The 15,232-nt window shown below is 37.0% G+C and overlaps 1 protein-coding gene across 1 annotated transcript; it reads right to left on the bottom strand.

Annotated features, from left to right (window-relative positions):
• Positions 1-658: 658 nt before the first annotated feature.
• Positions 659-13,741, bottom strand: valopa (vertebrate ancient long opsin a). The gene is made up of 5 exons (XM_007896298.1): positions 13,372-13,741; positions 9,305-9,515; positions 7,336-7,453; positions 5,672-5,911; positions 659-889 (listed from the first exon to the last, which is right to left on the bottom strand). The coding sequence occupies exons 1-5, from the start codon at positions 13,739-13,741 to the stop codon at positions 659-661; spliced, it is 1,170 nt and encodes a 389-aa protein (XP_007894489.1).
• Positions 13,742-15,232: the final 1,491 nt, after the last annotated feature.

Below are 15,232 nucleotides of genomic sequence, written 5' to 3' on the forward strand. Positions count from 1 at the left end.
CATGCAAGGAATATTGGACCAATGCTTCACTCTGTGTCATGTTACAAGCTAAGCATAAAGTTATACAAGACAGTAAACAACGACTGACCACTCTACTGTGACTGGATACTTTGAGATCAGAAACAGAGAGAGTAAATACATTTGAATTCAAAATGAACACTACTTGTTAATATTAATCTGTACCAAAACATCATTTTATCATTTTACTATTGAGTGTGTGAATATGTTATGAAAGTCGGCCATTATTAAATACATTTACTACTATACCTAAAATTATACTTTCTATATTTAAAGAAAATATGCATATCCAGTACACTTTAAATCACCTCAACACATGATGAATTAAAAATGCTGCTGATAGTTCTACCATTGCAATGTATGTGCAATTGCTAGGCAAAGACTGCAGTATCTTTCAGATCCTTCTCTCTCCTTCCATGTGAATTATATTTTTTTGCTGAGCATGTTCCATCACTGCATCTCATCTGAAGCTATAATTCTGCTCAGCGATTTCAGGTGCAAAATTGAAGAGGAAGCCAAGCTCTCCTGCCACCAGTTTTGACTTGCTCCCTACTGTAACCAATTTGCGCGGAAAGGTGGCATTGATGGTTTATTACAATGACTTTAGGCAGCATGTTTTACATCCCTTATGCACTTCCATTTACATTGGGTGCACTTTGTTCTCAGGAATTGACAGCTGAGCAAAGGAATCACAATTGCCGTGCACTTCATGACCTTCTGCTCTATTGGAAGAAGCAGCGCTCCGTGTTCCAATGGTTGGCATCTCTCTATCATTGCCAATCTGCACTCCTTGTTCTGCTGTTTGGTGGGTGTTGGATTCTCCTAACAATGAATCAGTCAGACTGAACATTTGAAGCAGACACTTCCTAAACTGTATAAATAAGAGAAGGATTAGAAATAAAATAATCTGAAATGAATCTGCTAATAAAATGTTTGCATTAGATTTGCCATCCTAAATATGAATTACAGACTAACTGCACTCAACTGTGTTAAAGCAGTACAACTAGGTTGAGAACAGGAAAGAGAGAACAAACAAGTCAAGAAATGATGCTAAGATTGGATTTTAAAATGTTTCACATTTGTACAGGGTGACCAAAAAATTGTGATACCATTACAATGTCTAATAAATCTTAAATAAATTATAATATTGTCTTTTAGATAATAAGGCAGTTATCACAATGTTTTGGTCACCCTGTACAATGGAAGGAAAGACGGAGGGAGGTAAGAAGTTCATCAATCTTGAGTTTCTGGAAAGAATGATTTAGAGTAGGAGACAGTGTGACTGCCTTAATTTGTGATAGAGAAAGACAGAGAATGGATCCAAGAGGATATCTGAATGTGCTTTCGGTCAACTTTTTCAAACCTCTATTTCCCTGGCGTTTCCGCCAATATATTTGTCAAATGCTTTTGTGTGCAAGTGTTATACAAATGTAAATTTTATTATAATTGACTAATACATGATCGTCAGTCATTCCAAGAAATGTGTGATAAATAAATTCATTCTAATGATCTGACGAATATATTTGTCTGTACAAAATACTTTGAAGAACAAGCCACTGATTAGTTTAACTCCTGTTACAAAGGACCCCTAAGCATTTTCATTAGATCTGAAAGTCAGCATGGAGTCAGAATCCCAAACAATGACCTGATGCTGTCAGAACAGAAATAACAAACAATGACCTGATGCTGTATTTTAAGATTATGACAGCATTATCTCAGGTAACACAGTACAGGTTTGGCAATTTTTACTTTTTTTTTCATTTTGCATCCTTGCTCTCAACTTGTACCAAGACTTGAATCATCGCTGATGTGATTAATTGAGGGACAACTTTTGGAGCACCAGACAGAAATTCTCTGGAGCTTGCTATTCATATGTATCTGCCATTTGCCCTAGAGATACAAATGAACAGTTCATTCTAAGTAATTGTGGGACTATATCTACAAAGCTCCAGTTTCATTCTAAGGACTTGTTTATCCATTTAAGGTGTTTGTCCTGTCTCATTACTGTGCAGCTAGTTTTGTGTTAGAGTTGTATTGTAATTAATTTGCAACAGATATTTATATTTCTGGTGAAATATTTCTCTGAACTCAGTATTACTTCATACTGTAAGTCCATAACACTTTTCCAATTATTTCATTGGCTGTTAAAGCATTAATGCTACGATTTATTCTGATAATTATAAATCTTCAATCTGAATATCTAGATACTTCCAAATGGATTTTATATGTCTGCAACAATGTAATGGGTAATTTTATTGAGCTATCCAACTATTTAATCCCTGTAGGTTGTGCTATTCTGTTTGGAATCATAATTTGTATCATTTCCACATGCATTTCTTTGAATTACCCTATGTATTTGCAATGTGTGCACACCTTTGATTTTCATGACCTAGTTGATCATTTTTGCACACACATAATTACATGCCAAGAATCTACAGCACTGAAACATAGTGTACTACACTACATTTTAAATATCTATTTTGATTTAAGTAATTTAAAAAGTATATACTAGGTGCAAGTTTTATTTTGGTGAGGGTGGAGTCGCTCCAGCTTTGGAGTTTCTAATGATTCAGTATATAAAAATCAGAAGTCCAAATCTCAAACCTCAAAAATGAAATATTTGAGTAATATAAGACAGAATTATTCTACTGTATTATTGATCTCTATCTTTCAAGTGCAAACTGATCAAGCATCTCAGTGATTCAGTCTAGATTACCATACGTTGGTCTATCCTTCATTGTACTGCCATCACAAAGAATGTGAGATAGGGCTTTCGGAAGCATTGAATAGAAGACAAGACTTCATCTAGAACACTACAAGTTAAAGACATTTTCATGCGGGTGTTTATTGTGGTGTCCAGATCAAGGTCTTTTCACGCATTAATGAAGAGGATGAGATAACAACTAACACTGTCAAAGATACATAGCAATTCTCATGAAGGAATACATTGACCTATTTTTCTCTTTCAAATGCTGATTGTCCTGCTGTGAATTTTCTATTTTTGATTTCCAATATCTGGCATCACGATGATTCTTTTCATTCCTTCCACTGAGAAGGAGGCTTCAAATAATTGCATGCCTTGGACAAAATCTGCTACATGCAGTATCTATACAGCTAGGGTAGATTTGTTTGACCTAGATAGAAGAATAGAAACATCTAGTCATCTTAGCCATGAGAATATATTGCTTGCAAACTATTCCTAGCTATAGTGGAACCTGGAGCAAGTTAAATGGTGGACTCAGTATGTAGAATTCATCCCAGACTTTGGTCTGGGAAGACAGTGTTAGAGGACACAGATACACCTGGATGACCAGGTGAACAAAGGTGCACCCAAGTAACAGACCGTAACTGCCTGTTCAAGAAAGAGTAAAGTATATAATATTAACATACTGATTTGCTGATAAGAATGCTTTCATGAAAATATGAGTCACACAAACAGGCATTCCTGTAATGTCATTTCTGTACTTTAACGTTTCTGTACTTTAATTTGGTGCAGCCAGAACCTCTCTTATTTGTAGGCATTACTGTTGAGTGAACTACAGTAGTAGTCAAAGGTGCCATTATAGGTAGAGATACTTAAGAAGAACATAAGAAATAGGAGCAGGAGTAGGCCATTCGGCCCCTCAAGCCCGCCCCGCCATTTAATAAGATCACAGCTGATCTTCTAAACTAATTCCATTTACCCACCCTTTCCACATATCCCTTAATCCCTTTAGTTTTTAAAAAATCTTTTGATCTCAGGCTTGAATATGTTCAAAGACTGAGCATCCACAGCCTTCTGGGGTAGAGAATTCCATAAATTTACTACCCTCTGAGTGATGAAATCTTTTCTCAACTCAGTTCCTAAGGGCTGACTTTTAATCCTGAGACTAATCCCTAGTTTTAGATTCACCAACCAGGGGAAACAGTCTCACACTATCTACCCTGTCTATAAGGGTATAATTCTATAAGATTCTATAAGATCTCCTCTAATTCTTCTATAATCTAGAGAATATAGGCCTAGTCTATTCAATCTCTCCTCGTAGGTCAACTTCCTCATCCCTGGAACCAACCTAGTGAACTTACATTGCATCCCCTCTAAGGCGAGTATATCCCTTCTTAGATAAGGAGACCAAAACTGCACAGAATATTCCAGGTGCAGTCTCACCAATTGCAGCAAGACTTCCCTACTCTTGTACTCTAACCCTTCTGCAATAAACGCTAACATGTTATTAGCCTTCCTAATTGCTCGCTGTACCTGCATGCTAACTTTCTGGAAAGGTATACTAGTCGTAGTGGTGAAAATAAATGAAGTAATGGTAACAGATATTTCATCACAGGTGGTTGGCCTATTATGGAGTTGGCCTAGTCATATACTTTATGAAAAATGTCCTACCCATTCCAAAAAATAATCAGCATTTCACCATACAAGATTCATTTTAAATGAATTAAAAGAAGATTCAATATTTCAAATTTAATAAATAGGTTCAAATTCTATTTAGTTGACATCAATCTCAATGTAAATCAGTGAGCCCTATTTCTGACTCATTAATAATTAACACTTTTTTTTCTTAATCCAAGTCTAATAAACAGTATCAAAAAATGTAACCACCTCATCTCAAAATCAAGAGTGTACCTTTGGAATCACTCTGATCACCCAATTAAATGTATTAATAGAAAATAGCTTACATATACATAAATATCCAACCAGATTATTAATAATCTTATGTAACACTTAAAAGATTAATTAAAAAATCCAAAATGTTGTTTTCAATACTTCGATAAGTTAAGCCAAAATGAAACCTTCTTTATATTACAGGTATGATTCATTATTTTCCCTTTTCTATCATGTCAAAGGTAATTCACTACTGTTCCTGAATATAGAATGTGGATTTTAGTATTCAAAACCCTCTTCTTTCTTAAGGAGAACGATTTAGCCTGTGGGTATCTCTGATCGATGTGCTCTTTTAAAATAATTTTCCTTCCATAAATTAAAAATGAATTGAGAAAGAAACATGGTTTTTCGGCACTTTATTTTATCTTCTTCTTTCAGCTTAGGCCAGGTGAAGTTATATGACCACCAGCAAGTGCAAATAACTTTCACTCCTTTGTTTGATTGTGTTCATGCGAAATCATGAATATTGATATGAAGAACTATCTGGAGTCCTGTAGCTCAGTGGTTAGAGCACTCGCTTTGCAAGCGAGAGACCTGAGTTCAATTCCAGACAGGGCGAGACTTTGGGCAAGTTTCCTTACTCCACACAGAGCCTAATAATAATCCCTCCAAAATCAAAAACAATAATAAAAATTGGTCATTTTCAATCTACGACTGTTTGTGGGACACTGCTTTGCTCAATTGGCTGCCGCGTTCGCCCATAAATATACAGTCAATTCACTTTACAGTGTGTTCTGTGAAGCGCTTTGGGACGTCCTCCTGACGTGAAAAGCGCTATATCAAATGCAAGATTATTATTATTATTAAATAGGTTTCCTCTTCCAGCTAAATCAACAAAATATTTTGAATTGATATTAACTATGTTGTGAAGTGTATGTAACGAGTATGAAATGCGTAAACACATAAACGTCAAGATCGATCAGACTATATTCTTAATATTACTTATTAATCTAAAATTAGGGTAACATTTATGAAGAAAAAAATGCAAATTAAACATACCTGCTTATTCATAAACACATAAATGATTGGATTATAAACAGTTGCAGTTTTCGAGAAGAAGGCTGGGATTGCTGCAAGTCGAGGGTCTAACTTGATGGTGGGACAAGCGGTAACCGTGATGGAAAAAGCTGCGTATGGAGTCCAGCAGAAAAGAAATGCCAGTATCATGACTATCACCATCCTAGTTACCTGCTTTTCAGGCTTTCTTGCAACTCCCAGTCTCCCTTGAGTACTTGCCACCTACGAGAGAAATCACGTCAGTAGCTTCCATACCTTATCGATTCCATTTTACAGCAATGCACTTTTGCCACTGAGATAGAAGGTTGTGGGTTCAAGCTCCAGGTTGGGAATCAGAATTTGTATGTTATTTAGGCTGACACTCCAATGCAGTACCATAGGTGTACAACAACAACGACAACTTGTATTTATATAGTGCCATTCATACGGGTAGCGTCCTGGAGTGCTTGTACTGCATTATTGGAGGTGCTGTCTTTCAGGAATAACCAAGATCCTGGCTCCTGTTCACATGGACGTTAAAGATACCATGGCACTATTTGAAAAGAGAAGGGAGCTCCCAAGTGTTGAGTTGTTGGTCTCAGGATAAAATTGTTCATTCAATATGACTCTTTATGGGATATTGCTGTGCACAAATTGGCTGCTGCATCAATTTTGAATGCATTTAGTATCATCGTTTGGATTAATCTATACAGCAGGTTTGAAATGCATGCAATTTTTATTCCCAATTTCTTCCTTTTGATGTACTAATCTGAAGTTTACTAAAACGAAGTAATGCAAGCTGTTTAAGATTAAGACAGTGATGGAGAGCTGCCTTATCTTATCACATGGTTTAAATGGAAACCATGTGCAACTTTGGACGATAATCAAAGTTCAGACTGCAACCAGAGGTCATGTGAATACTGCATAAAGGCACTGAGCTACCTACTAATTGTGTTGTATATTTTTTACTAATTGATTTATATTTTACAAAATATTGAAAGTAAATCATTAAGTAACCACTTAAAAATGTGTAGACAGTTTGGGCCATCAGTACATATCTGAGCAGTTGGTAAAAGCAAATTTGGTTATTGACAGGTTTGAATTGGTAAAAGTAAATGTGTCAACTTCCTTAAGCTGTGGTTGATGGAATAAAATTGGAGAGCGTTCCCTTTAGTTAGTCAGTACATTTATGCAGTGAGCCAGACAGGTCCCAGGATCGATCCTCATTAGTGGATCTTATTCAGGGTTGATTACTCTTGAACAACAAAGTCACTGATAATGATTTTAGAGCAGCAAATTGGCCTCTGTCCTCTGGGTTATGGAAAAGAAAAACCATCTAGGGTTTGTGCTCCTCCTAGCTATCCAGTAACACCTGATGGGAATTTTTTCAAGTGAACAGGTTATTTATCTTTGTGAAACAATAACCCGCTTCCACACACTAACAGGCTGCCATGTACTATAAACAGTTGCACATGAATAATTACCACTTGAATGAAGCACCAAAGGGAAAATGCTCATTTGAAATGAATAAAAGAGGTAGGAGGAAGGGGAGATTGGCGGAGTAAATATTTGGGAACGTGGTAAGATCTATCTGAAATTATAACAAGAGGATATGAAATTTATTGTGGCTGGTCTTATTATAGAGTAATTCATAGAGAGTAATTTACCTTCCTCAGCTTCTTCATCAGTTTTCCGTACGAAACAAATATCACAATTAAAGGCATGATGAAGCAGGTTATAAATAATGCAATGATATATGTGTGATCATTGTGTTCTGTAGAATACCTGCAAAAAATATGCAGCATAGTTATAATTAGATATATCCCAACACTTCTTATTGATATGAAACACATGTTGAAACAATAACTATCAAACCACAGGTTAATAAATTGAATTAATTCATTAGGACGTGAAAACATTTCAAGTGGCATTACAATTTTCTTTACCTGAGAGGCAGTTAACAAAACAATGTGTGCAGCATTAAATAGTTTTTCACAACTGAAGTACAACAGCTAGTGCTGAATGTTGATAGAACATCACAGCATATTCTAATTACTAAACTAATTTCCTTTGAAGATGTATTTGCAGAACATGTTCAAAACCCAAAGCACATCATATAGCAGTCTTAATTCACACTTACACTGTCTCAATGAAATCAAACCACAATGGAATATAGTGCATTATTAAACTTACCTTTCTAATATGTGTGTCCTTCAACTTAACCTATTTCTTCAGTAAACCAATTTTTGACTAATGGTATATAAAAAAAACAGTAAACATATGTGGGAGAGGAGAGGAAGGAGCTTGGGCCACCAGTCATTATCTGTGATTTCAAGAGTTAAGCATTGGTCCCATTTCGTATCCTAAGGTTGTCATAACTTATCTTTAATTTTGCAATCTCACAACAAAGGTGTAATTAAGTAGCATTTGTCTTTCAATTCTATTAAGTTTGTCTTAATGTGTGTTTGTGTGTCGTTGGGGTTGAGATGGTGGGGGATTGCAGACAATGAGTGTAAATCTATATTTGAAAAGTCTCCCTTACACTCAGCTGTTTCTAACCTTCTTGAAGTGTTAATTATGCTCATATACAATGATTCCAGTGACTTAACACTAGGTTTTCCTTGTACTGCATAGAGATCAACAGTGAAACAAGATTGGGTATGGCAGTCTGACTGCAGTGCCTTGAGATGTCTCCCAATGTGAAAAGAGCTATATAAATGCAATGTGTTATTTGTTGTAAAGAACTGTCCACATGGAAACTGTATTATGGCTAATGATATTAGTTATAATGAAATATAGGGATTGAAATTTTGGAAAATAAACTTTTCTTGAGTTGATAAGTGTGGATGGTGGTGCTGTACATTACTTTATGCTAAAATGCTAATTGTACTGTATTTGTCTTTTTGAGTTATTCTCTGGAAGGGTCAAAACCCAAGGGCACTTCATAATATGGAGACTAAAAAAAAATATGAAGAGGAAGATGGTTAGATAAAGCTGGCCTAACATTTAATCTATGCACAGAAACAGACTGAAGGAATGTGTAACCTTACTCTAATCCTATAACAATGATGTATATCATACAGATTAGACAAAATAAATCATATTCCAAGTAGTTTTTGGGGAGCTAAATACCAGTGCTTAATCTACATTTCATACTACATTATTGATTAACAGCAAATAATAAGTATCACAAAATAGTCAAGTAGCTTCACCAACTGAAATAATACATGCTGCAACTCAAGACTATAACGTTTATTAATTCATCAATTTTACAACTTTTGGTGCGTCAAGCAACACATTGTATCACTTATTTTTTTCAGTACTTTAATAAATTCCAGGAATGTAATGCTTTTCTAATTCAATATCATACTATCATTAATATCATACAGTGAGGTGTATGACCCCTTGTGGTAAATGTTGAGCGCAGCCAGAATTGACAAACTACAAAAACATATTGCACTATACACTATTTAGAAAAATCTGGGACTGCCAAGCTCAATGAGGGACAAACACTGCCTCCCCCCTCCCAACACACATACGGAATGTCAAGTTAGTCTTAAACATAACTTCAATGCATATGAGTATTGTGAGCTAACACTAATAGCTGTATGCATTTTAATCAAACTTCTGGCTCACCAGTTAGGTTCACAAGTAGTGCCGATCGGACTGACAGTATAACTGCTCCAGCCCAAGACGGGTGGGATGGTCCAGATGAAGGAAAAAATCCAAATGAAAAGAAGTCCCAGGGCAGCATGCTTCCCTTGTAAGCGGATGTTGCCCAGTGGTCGGCAGATCACAAAATACCGTTCAAAGGCCAGCACTGCTAATGACCAGAGTGCCACAATTCCTGCAAGTACACAAAATAGCTTAATAAAGTTCAGTGACAACATAAAAAGCCACACACTGAGTACATGCCTATCCTATCATAGCATGATGGTTTGGATCCAGCCTTCCTGCTGCTGTCATCATTTCCTGAGTGTTGCACAAAGGACATCGGCAAGTACTCTCATAATAATAATAATGATAATCCTTGCATTTTTGATACAGCTTGATATTGCACATCTTCGAGAGGTCTCAAAGCCCTTCACAGAATATACTGTAAGTGAACTGACTAATATTTCTGGGCAAAACACTCATGAGTGCTTTTAGTAGTTGCTAGAATAACATGAGATACCAGAAGGCCATCTAGTCTGTGAGCAATCCTGCAGAAAGCCTGAAGGTACACCACATTTTCTGTATACCATGGGTGTAATTATGCTATAAGTAGCTTGGGGTGTTATAGAAGAGTAAGCCTGTGCATTCCAATTCATTATTTTATATTCAGGCATAAAATTAACAATAGATGTAATTTATCAGAAAAAAAGCAAATGGTTACATGTTAAGTGAACATTGTCCAAAGAAATCATGCTAATCTGCAAACTTGATACAAACTATTTTCAATAGCAATGCACCCTTGACTGTTGCTGGGGTGTATTTATTCTTAGATTATTATGGATAAATGCAAAATTATTCTACAAGGCGGATATGCAACAATGCACTTTTTGCAGATAAATAAGTCATGGCTCATGAGGAAGCACAAAGTAAAAATAACATTTTGACCAATAAAGCCCATCTGGATGTCTGGCCCTCAGAAGATATAAACCCTTCATGTACTCCAATTGGCTTCAGCCTTCTGAACAGGAGGTAACCACAACTAGAACTCCCCCAACAGATAAAGCTACTGTGAAGTTTCCTTCTGGTCCTCGAAATCCTGCAAAATCCATCTAAACTTTGGGGTATTAATCCAAAATTAGAAGCCACACTATTCACTGTATTCCACAGATGACACTTAACTATTGCCCATGATCTTACCATATCATCAAGGTTTGCTAAGCATTCCATCAATCAGAACATCAGTCTTCCAATGAAAATTATTCAATGTGTTCCGATGTTTCACTGTGCACTGTACACTGTCCTAATACAGTGTTTTCCATTCATCATCATCTTTTGCACTAACTCTGAATCCAGGTCTCCTGGCAGCTATTTAATTTATCATTAAATCAATGAGCTTTAACTCTCGTTTGATCCACCATTTATACTGCTCAAAGCGATCTAAATGACTTCCACCAGTTTACAGTGATTAGAAGCAGGAAGCCAGATTTATATTTCCAGTTTCAAAATCACTTTTACTTGGGGGTGCTAACAGGTACTCTGAAGAAGTGCAAATCCTATAAACTGGTGTTCAATAGTGGTTAGCTTTTTAATGTTAATAAATATTTGGTGATGTGACCAACTTTCTAATGTCTTAAGAGGCTTTAATGGTAGTTAAAGAGTTTTGTAGAACCATTTTTGAACAGAGATTAAACAATTTGGACTGCGCAAACATATTGATTTAAAGCTGTTTTAATACCTTTCAAGATATTTTTAAATGCTTCATTCACAAATCTGATTTATGTTGAGATGTCAGTATTAAACAAGTTCTATTTCAAAACTGTGGCAACACCACTTGGAAAATCAGAATACAATGGGATATGGAAAAAAAATGGGGAAATGGAATTAAAGAGTTGTAATGGCCTGAAGATTAGGACAATGTCTTAATCCTGTCCCTATATTTCTAACAATGTAGGGATTGAAATGACATCAGAATCCTGTCATACTGATGCTTTGCGTGTGAATGGTAACAATAAAACACTGACCTCAACTATTTTTCAAAATTAGTTTGGTAAAGAAAACACATAAAACTGATATATATAACTTCAGAAAAAGTCTGTATTTTTGTTTCAAGATTTTATTCTGTTTCTAGCCAAGAAACTTAGCTCACCATCACACAATTTTAATTAGGTCACAAACATATAAGTTTGACTATAGTTTAAAATTCTGTTTCCATCAGTTGTTTCTAACGTACATTTGTCTACAATACACAGTCATTACACTTTACAGAAAATATGTGAAGCACTTTGAGCCACTCTCAACATTATAAACAAGGATTATTACTATGATTATTATTATAAAATAAATTCCAAGTGGAAGATTGTAACCTTACTCCAGAACAGGTCCGTGCATTCAAAATAATTTTCTTATGGATAGTTATATATATATATATATATATCACTTTCCTGCCTACCAGAAATACTCGCAAACAACTTAGGTTTGTGCATGAAGTGCTGTTTGTGCTCAAATTGCTGTTTACCAATCTTCGAGTGCAGATAAGGTTGAGTTTTTGTTAGGAAGGAAAAACTTGAGTTAGGGTAAGTGCATACTCTTGGTTACTATCAACCTGTCTCATACTCTCCGCAATTAGGAATGCTGGGTGCATCTGTTCTGAGGACAGAATGTATATTCCATTATAAACACGGGAATTTCCATGTGTAGATGGCATGCATGGCCTGATTTGGATACTCTTAAGCAGGGGCGGACTGGCTCTATGGGAAATCAAGAAAATTTCCGAAACGCCCTCATGATTGCCTGATACTTATCAACCCAGAGCTCGGACCAGGCAATTATCATCGAAAACCCACCCTACTGTTTAAACTCCACAAAAATTTTCTTTAAACGCGCGGAGGTTTTATGCTGAATTGCCGCCCCCAACACTCGGCGCCCCCATTTTACCTGTAAATCCTGCGCTCTTTCGAAGAGCCAGTGCGCCACTACTCTTAAGCACAGTGATGGATTTCTGCAATTGTCAGCTGACCCAAATAAAACAATCCACACAGGTTGGCTTCCCCTCTATTTCAACACGTTGGGACGTCCTCCCGACGCGAATGGCGCTATATAAATGCAATTTGTTGTTGTATTATTCCTTGGGAGAATAACACCCTTTCACATTTTTTTAAAAAAATATACTCATGAGACACATAACATTCAGAATGAGATTCCCATTCACTGCACATCTTGGCTACAAATTTGAATTGCAGTCTATCTCAATTTGATTCCAGTTTTCAACTATAATGGCTAACAATAAAAAAGCGTTACACGTACTGCACTTATTATTTGACACCTTGGACAGAGTGAACTCAGATCTATCTGCATACACAGCCAGAGGAATTGCAAACTCTGCATGTTTTTTATTTTTAAATTTTAAAATCAAGTCAAACTTCCGAACAGGAACAGTTTACCTGGTCCCAGTGAGGCAATCTTTAAGCGACCTGGAAAACAAATCAACACTAAGCTGGATACTTACGAATCAGATTCACCAAAACCTTTGCTATGGCACTGGTCAGCATTCTAACTGCTCGTTCATTACTGTACAGTATTAGGGTATTCTGCGAATATGAGTACAGCTTCTTGAATGAGACGTGGTGGTCTTAGTAATGTTGCTGCTTGGTAGTCAAAAGCATAAACTGCAGAAAGACAGCACAAACATCTAACCTGGAGAAATAATTTTAAAAAAAACTTCTCATTGTTGCTGATGTTCCCACATCAGATAATGCAAGGGAGGGATTCACAAGGAAACCAGGCAGCAGTTTCACACTCTCATCTCTGGAAAGGCAGGTTCCAGATTTCAGCTTTTTGCACTTTTAAATGTGTGATGTGAAAAGGTCGTCAAACCATCTCTGTACCAACACAGCTTCCCCTAAGAAGCGTTTCGTAAAAACTCTACAAACTCCTTCTTTTTGCATCAGTCAATGCCAGCAATATTACCAAATGCAACACAGATTGCAAGGGTATTGACGTGAAAAACGTACATTCAAATTGCATTTTAACAAAAAAAAACACCTACTCACCTAAGTAAGTTACAGAAAAGGCTTCCAATACACATGCCCAGGCTCCCAGGAAGAAGTACCCGTAGAGATTGGTGACAAAGCTGATAGTTCCACCAATTAAAGACATGAGAAAGTCAGCCAGGGATAAATTGAGAATGATATAATTCAGAGGCTGCCTCAACTGCTTAAACCTGTAGGTTACCAGCATGACAGTAAAGTTTTCACTGAGGGATAAAAATGTCACCAGAAACATTAAAGTCGCCAAAACTTTGAAGTTCCACGACTCGATTTTGCCCAGAGGTCCACTAAATGGGTCTCTGGGAGTGGAGACCCCAACACTAGCCTCGGAGGGGAGGGCTCCATCCACTGCCCCTCTCCACGAGGAATCCATCCTCTACACCCCACACCCACACACACACCCCCCACACACCCACACACACCCCCCACACACACACTGATCAAACCAGTGGTCCAAAATCCATCCAACAATCACAGCTCCGCTTTAGCTCAAACCTTAAACCATGGACAAGCCCTGAAATCACCAGCCCAGGGAAAGGCAAAGAAAAAAAAAGTCTAGAAGAGAGATATTTCTTAGGCTCTAAGAGCAGGATGTCAGCCCTCTCCTGCTTCAAGTGTATCTCCTCTCTAACCTCATACTCTGCGCTAGAGACTGGCAATTATGTTCTGTCCTCTGTAGTTTGTGGAGGGTTTTGGTGATGGTGGTGGTGGGGAGGTGGAGCGTAGGGGAAGCGTCTAAAATTGATCTGGACTGAATTTCTTCTGTATTTTTTAATAGTTAGAATCCTTAACGAGGAAGGGGGGGGGATGGGGGGGGGGGGGGGGGGAGAGAAAGGGGCAGATTAGGTTGTTCCCTGAACCATTAATGTTTCAGAAATCACTCACCAGAAAATGAAAAGGATCACAGGACACGTTGAATGCATTTTTTTTCCTCCCTCAAAAAAGTAGGACGCTTATCACTGCCATCCTATAACTTTACTGGCAAAACATGTCTCACTGCAGAATGGCAATCTTGCAGTGTGTCCCAACAATACAGTGCCATCTACACGTTGGGAGGATTATTCGCCCTCTCTATTTTATAAATCCAAGTTGTTGTTGTTTAAAATATAAGAAGTTGCCTTTATACTGTTTGGAACATGTTGGAAACTTTAATAATAATAATAATAATAATAATCCTTGCATTTGATATAGCGCTTTTCACGTCGGGAGGACGTCCCAAAGCGCTTCACAGAACACACTGTAAAGTGAATTGACTGTATATTTGTGGGCAAACGCGGCAGCCAATTGTGCACAGCTGTGTCCCACAAACAGTCGTAGATTGAAAATGACCAATTTATTATTGTTTTTGGTTTTGAAGGGATTATTATTAGGTGTGTGGAGTAAGGAAACTTGCCCAAGGTTTTGCCCTGCCTGGAATTGAACTCAGGTCTCTCGCTTGCAAAGCGAGTGCTCTAACCACTGAGCTACAGGACTCCACTTTCTGCACAATGCACGAAAGCATTTTCTATCTTTTNCTTTGTGCATGTTTAATGGATCAATGCCAAATTATTTGGAATCAATCAACATGAACAATGAAGAATGCAATACTTAAATCTAGCAAAACTGGTTTCAAGGTAGCAAAATCAACAACTGGAATATCAGAGAAACATCTCGATCAGAAATCACCATAAAAATTTTGATTAACTTTCTCTAATGACAATTATGATGTGAACTATCATATAATTATCATATAATGATGACCCTATCTATAGTAACACAAATAATCCCCGCATTTGATCTAGAGCATGCATTAAAAGTTGTTGTAAAGTGTAGTGCATGTGAAGGCAAACACAGCATTCAATTTGCCCACAGCAATGTCAAACAA

Source organism: Callorhinchus milii, unplaced genomic scaffold, assembly GCF_018977255.1.
Source record: "Callorhinchus milii isolate IMCB2004 unplaced genomic scaffold, IMCB_Cmil_1.0 Scaffold7, whole genome shotgun sequence".
Lineage (NCBI taxonomy): Eukaryota > Metazoa > Chordata > Chondrichthyes > Chimaeriformes > Callorhinchidae > Callorhinchus > Callorhinchus milii.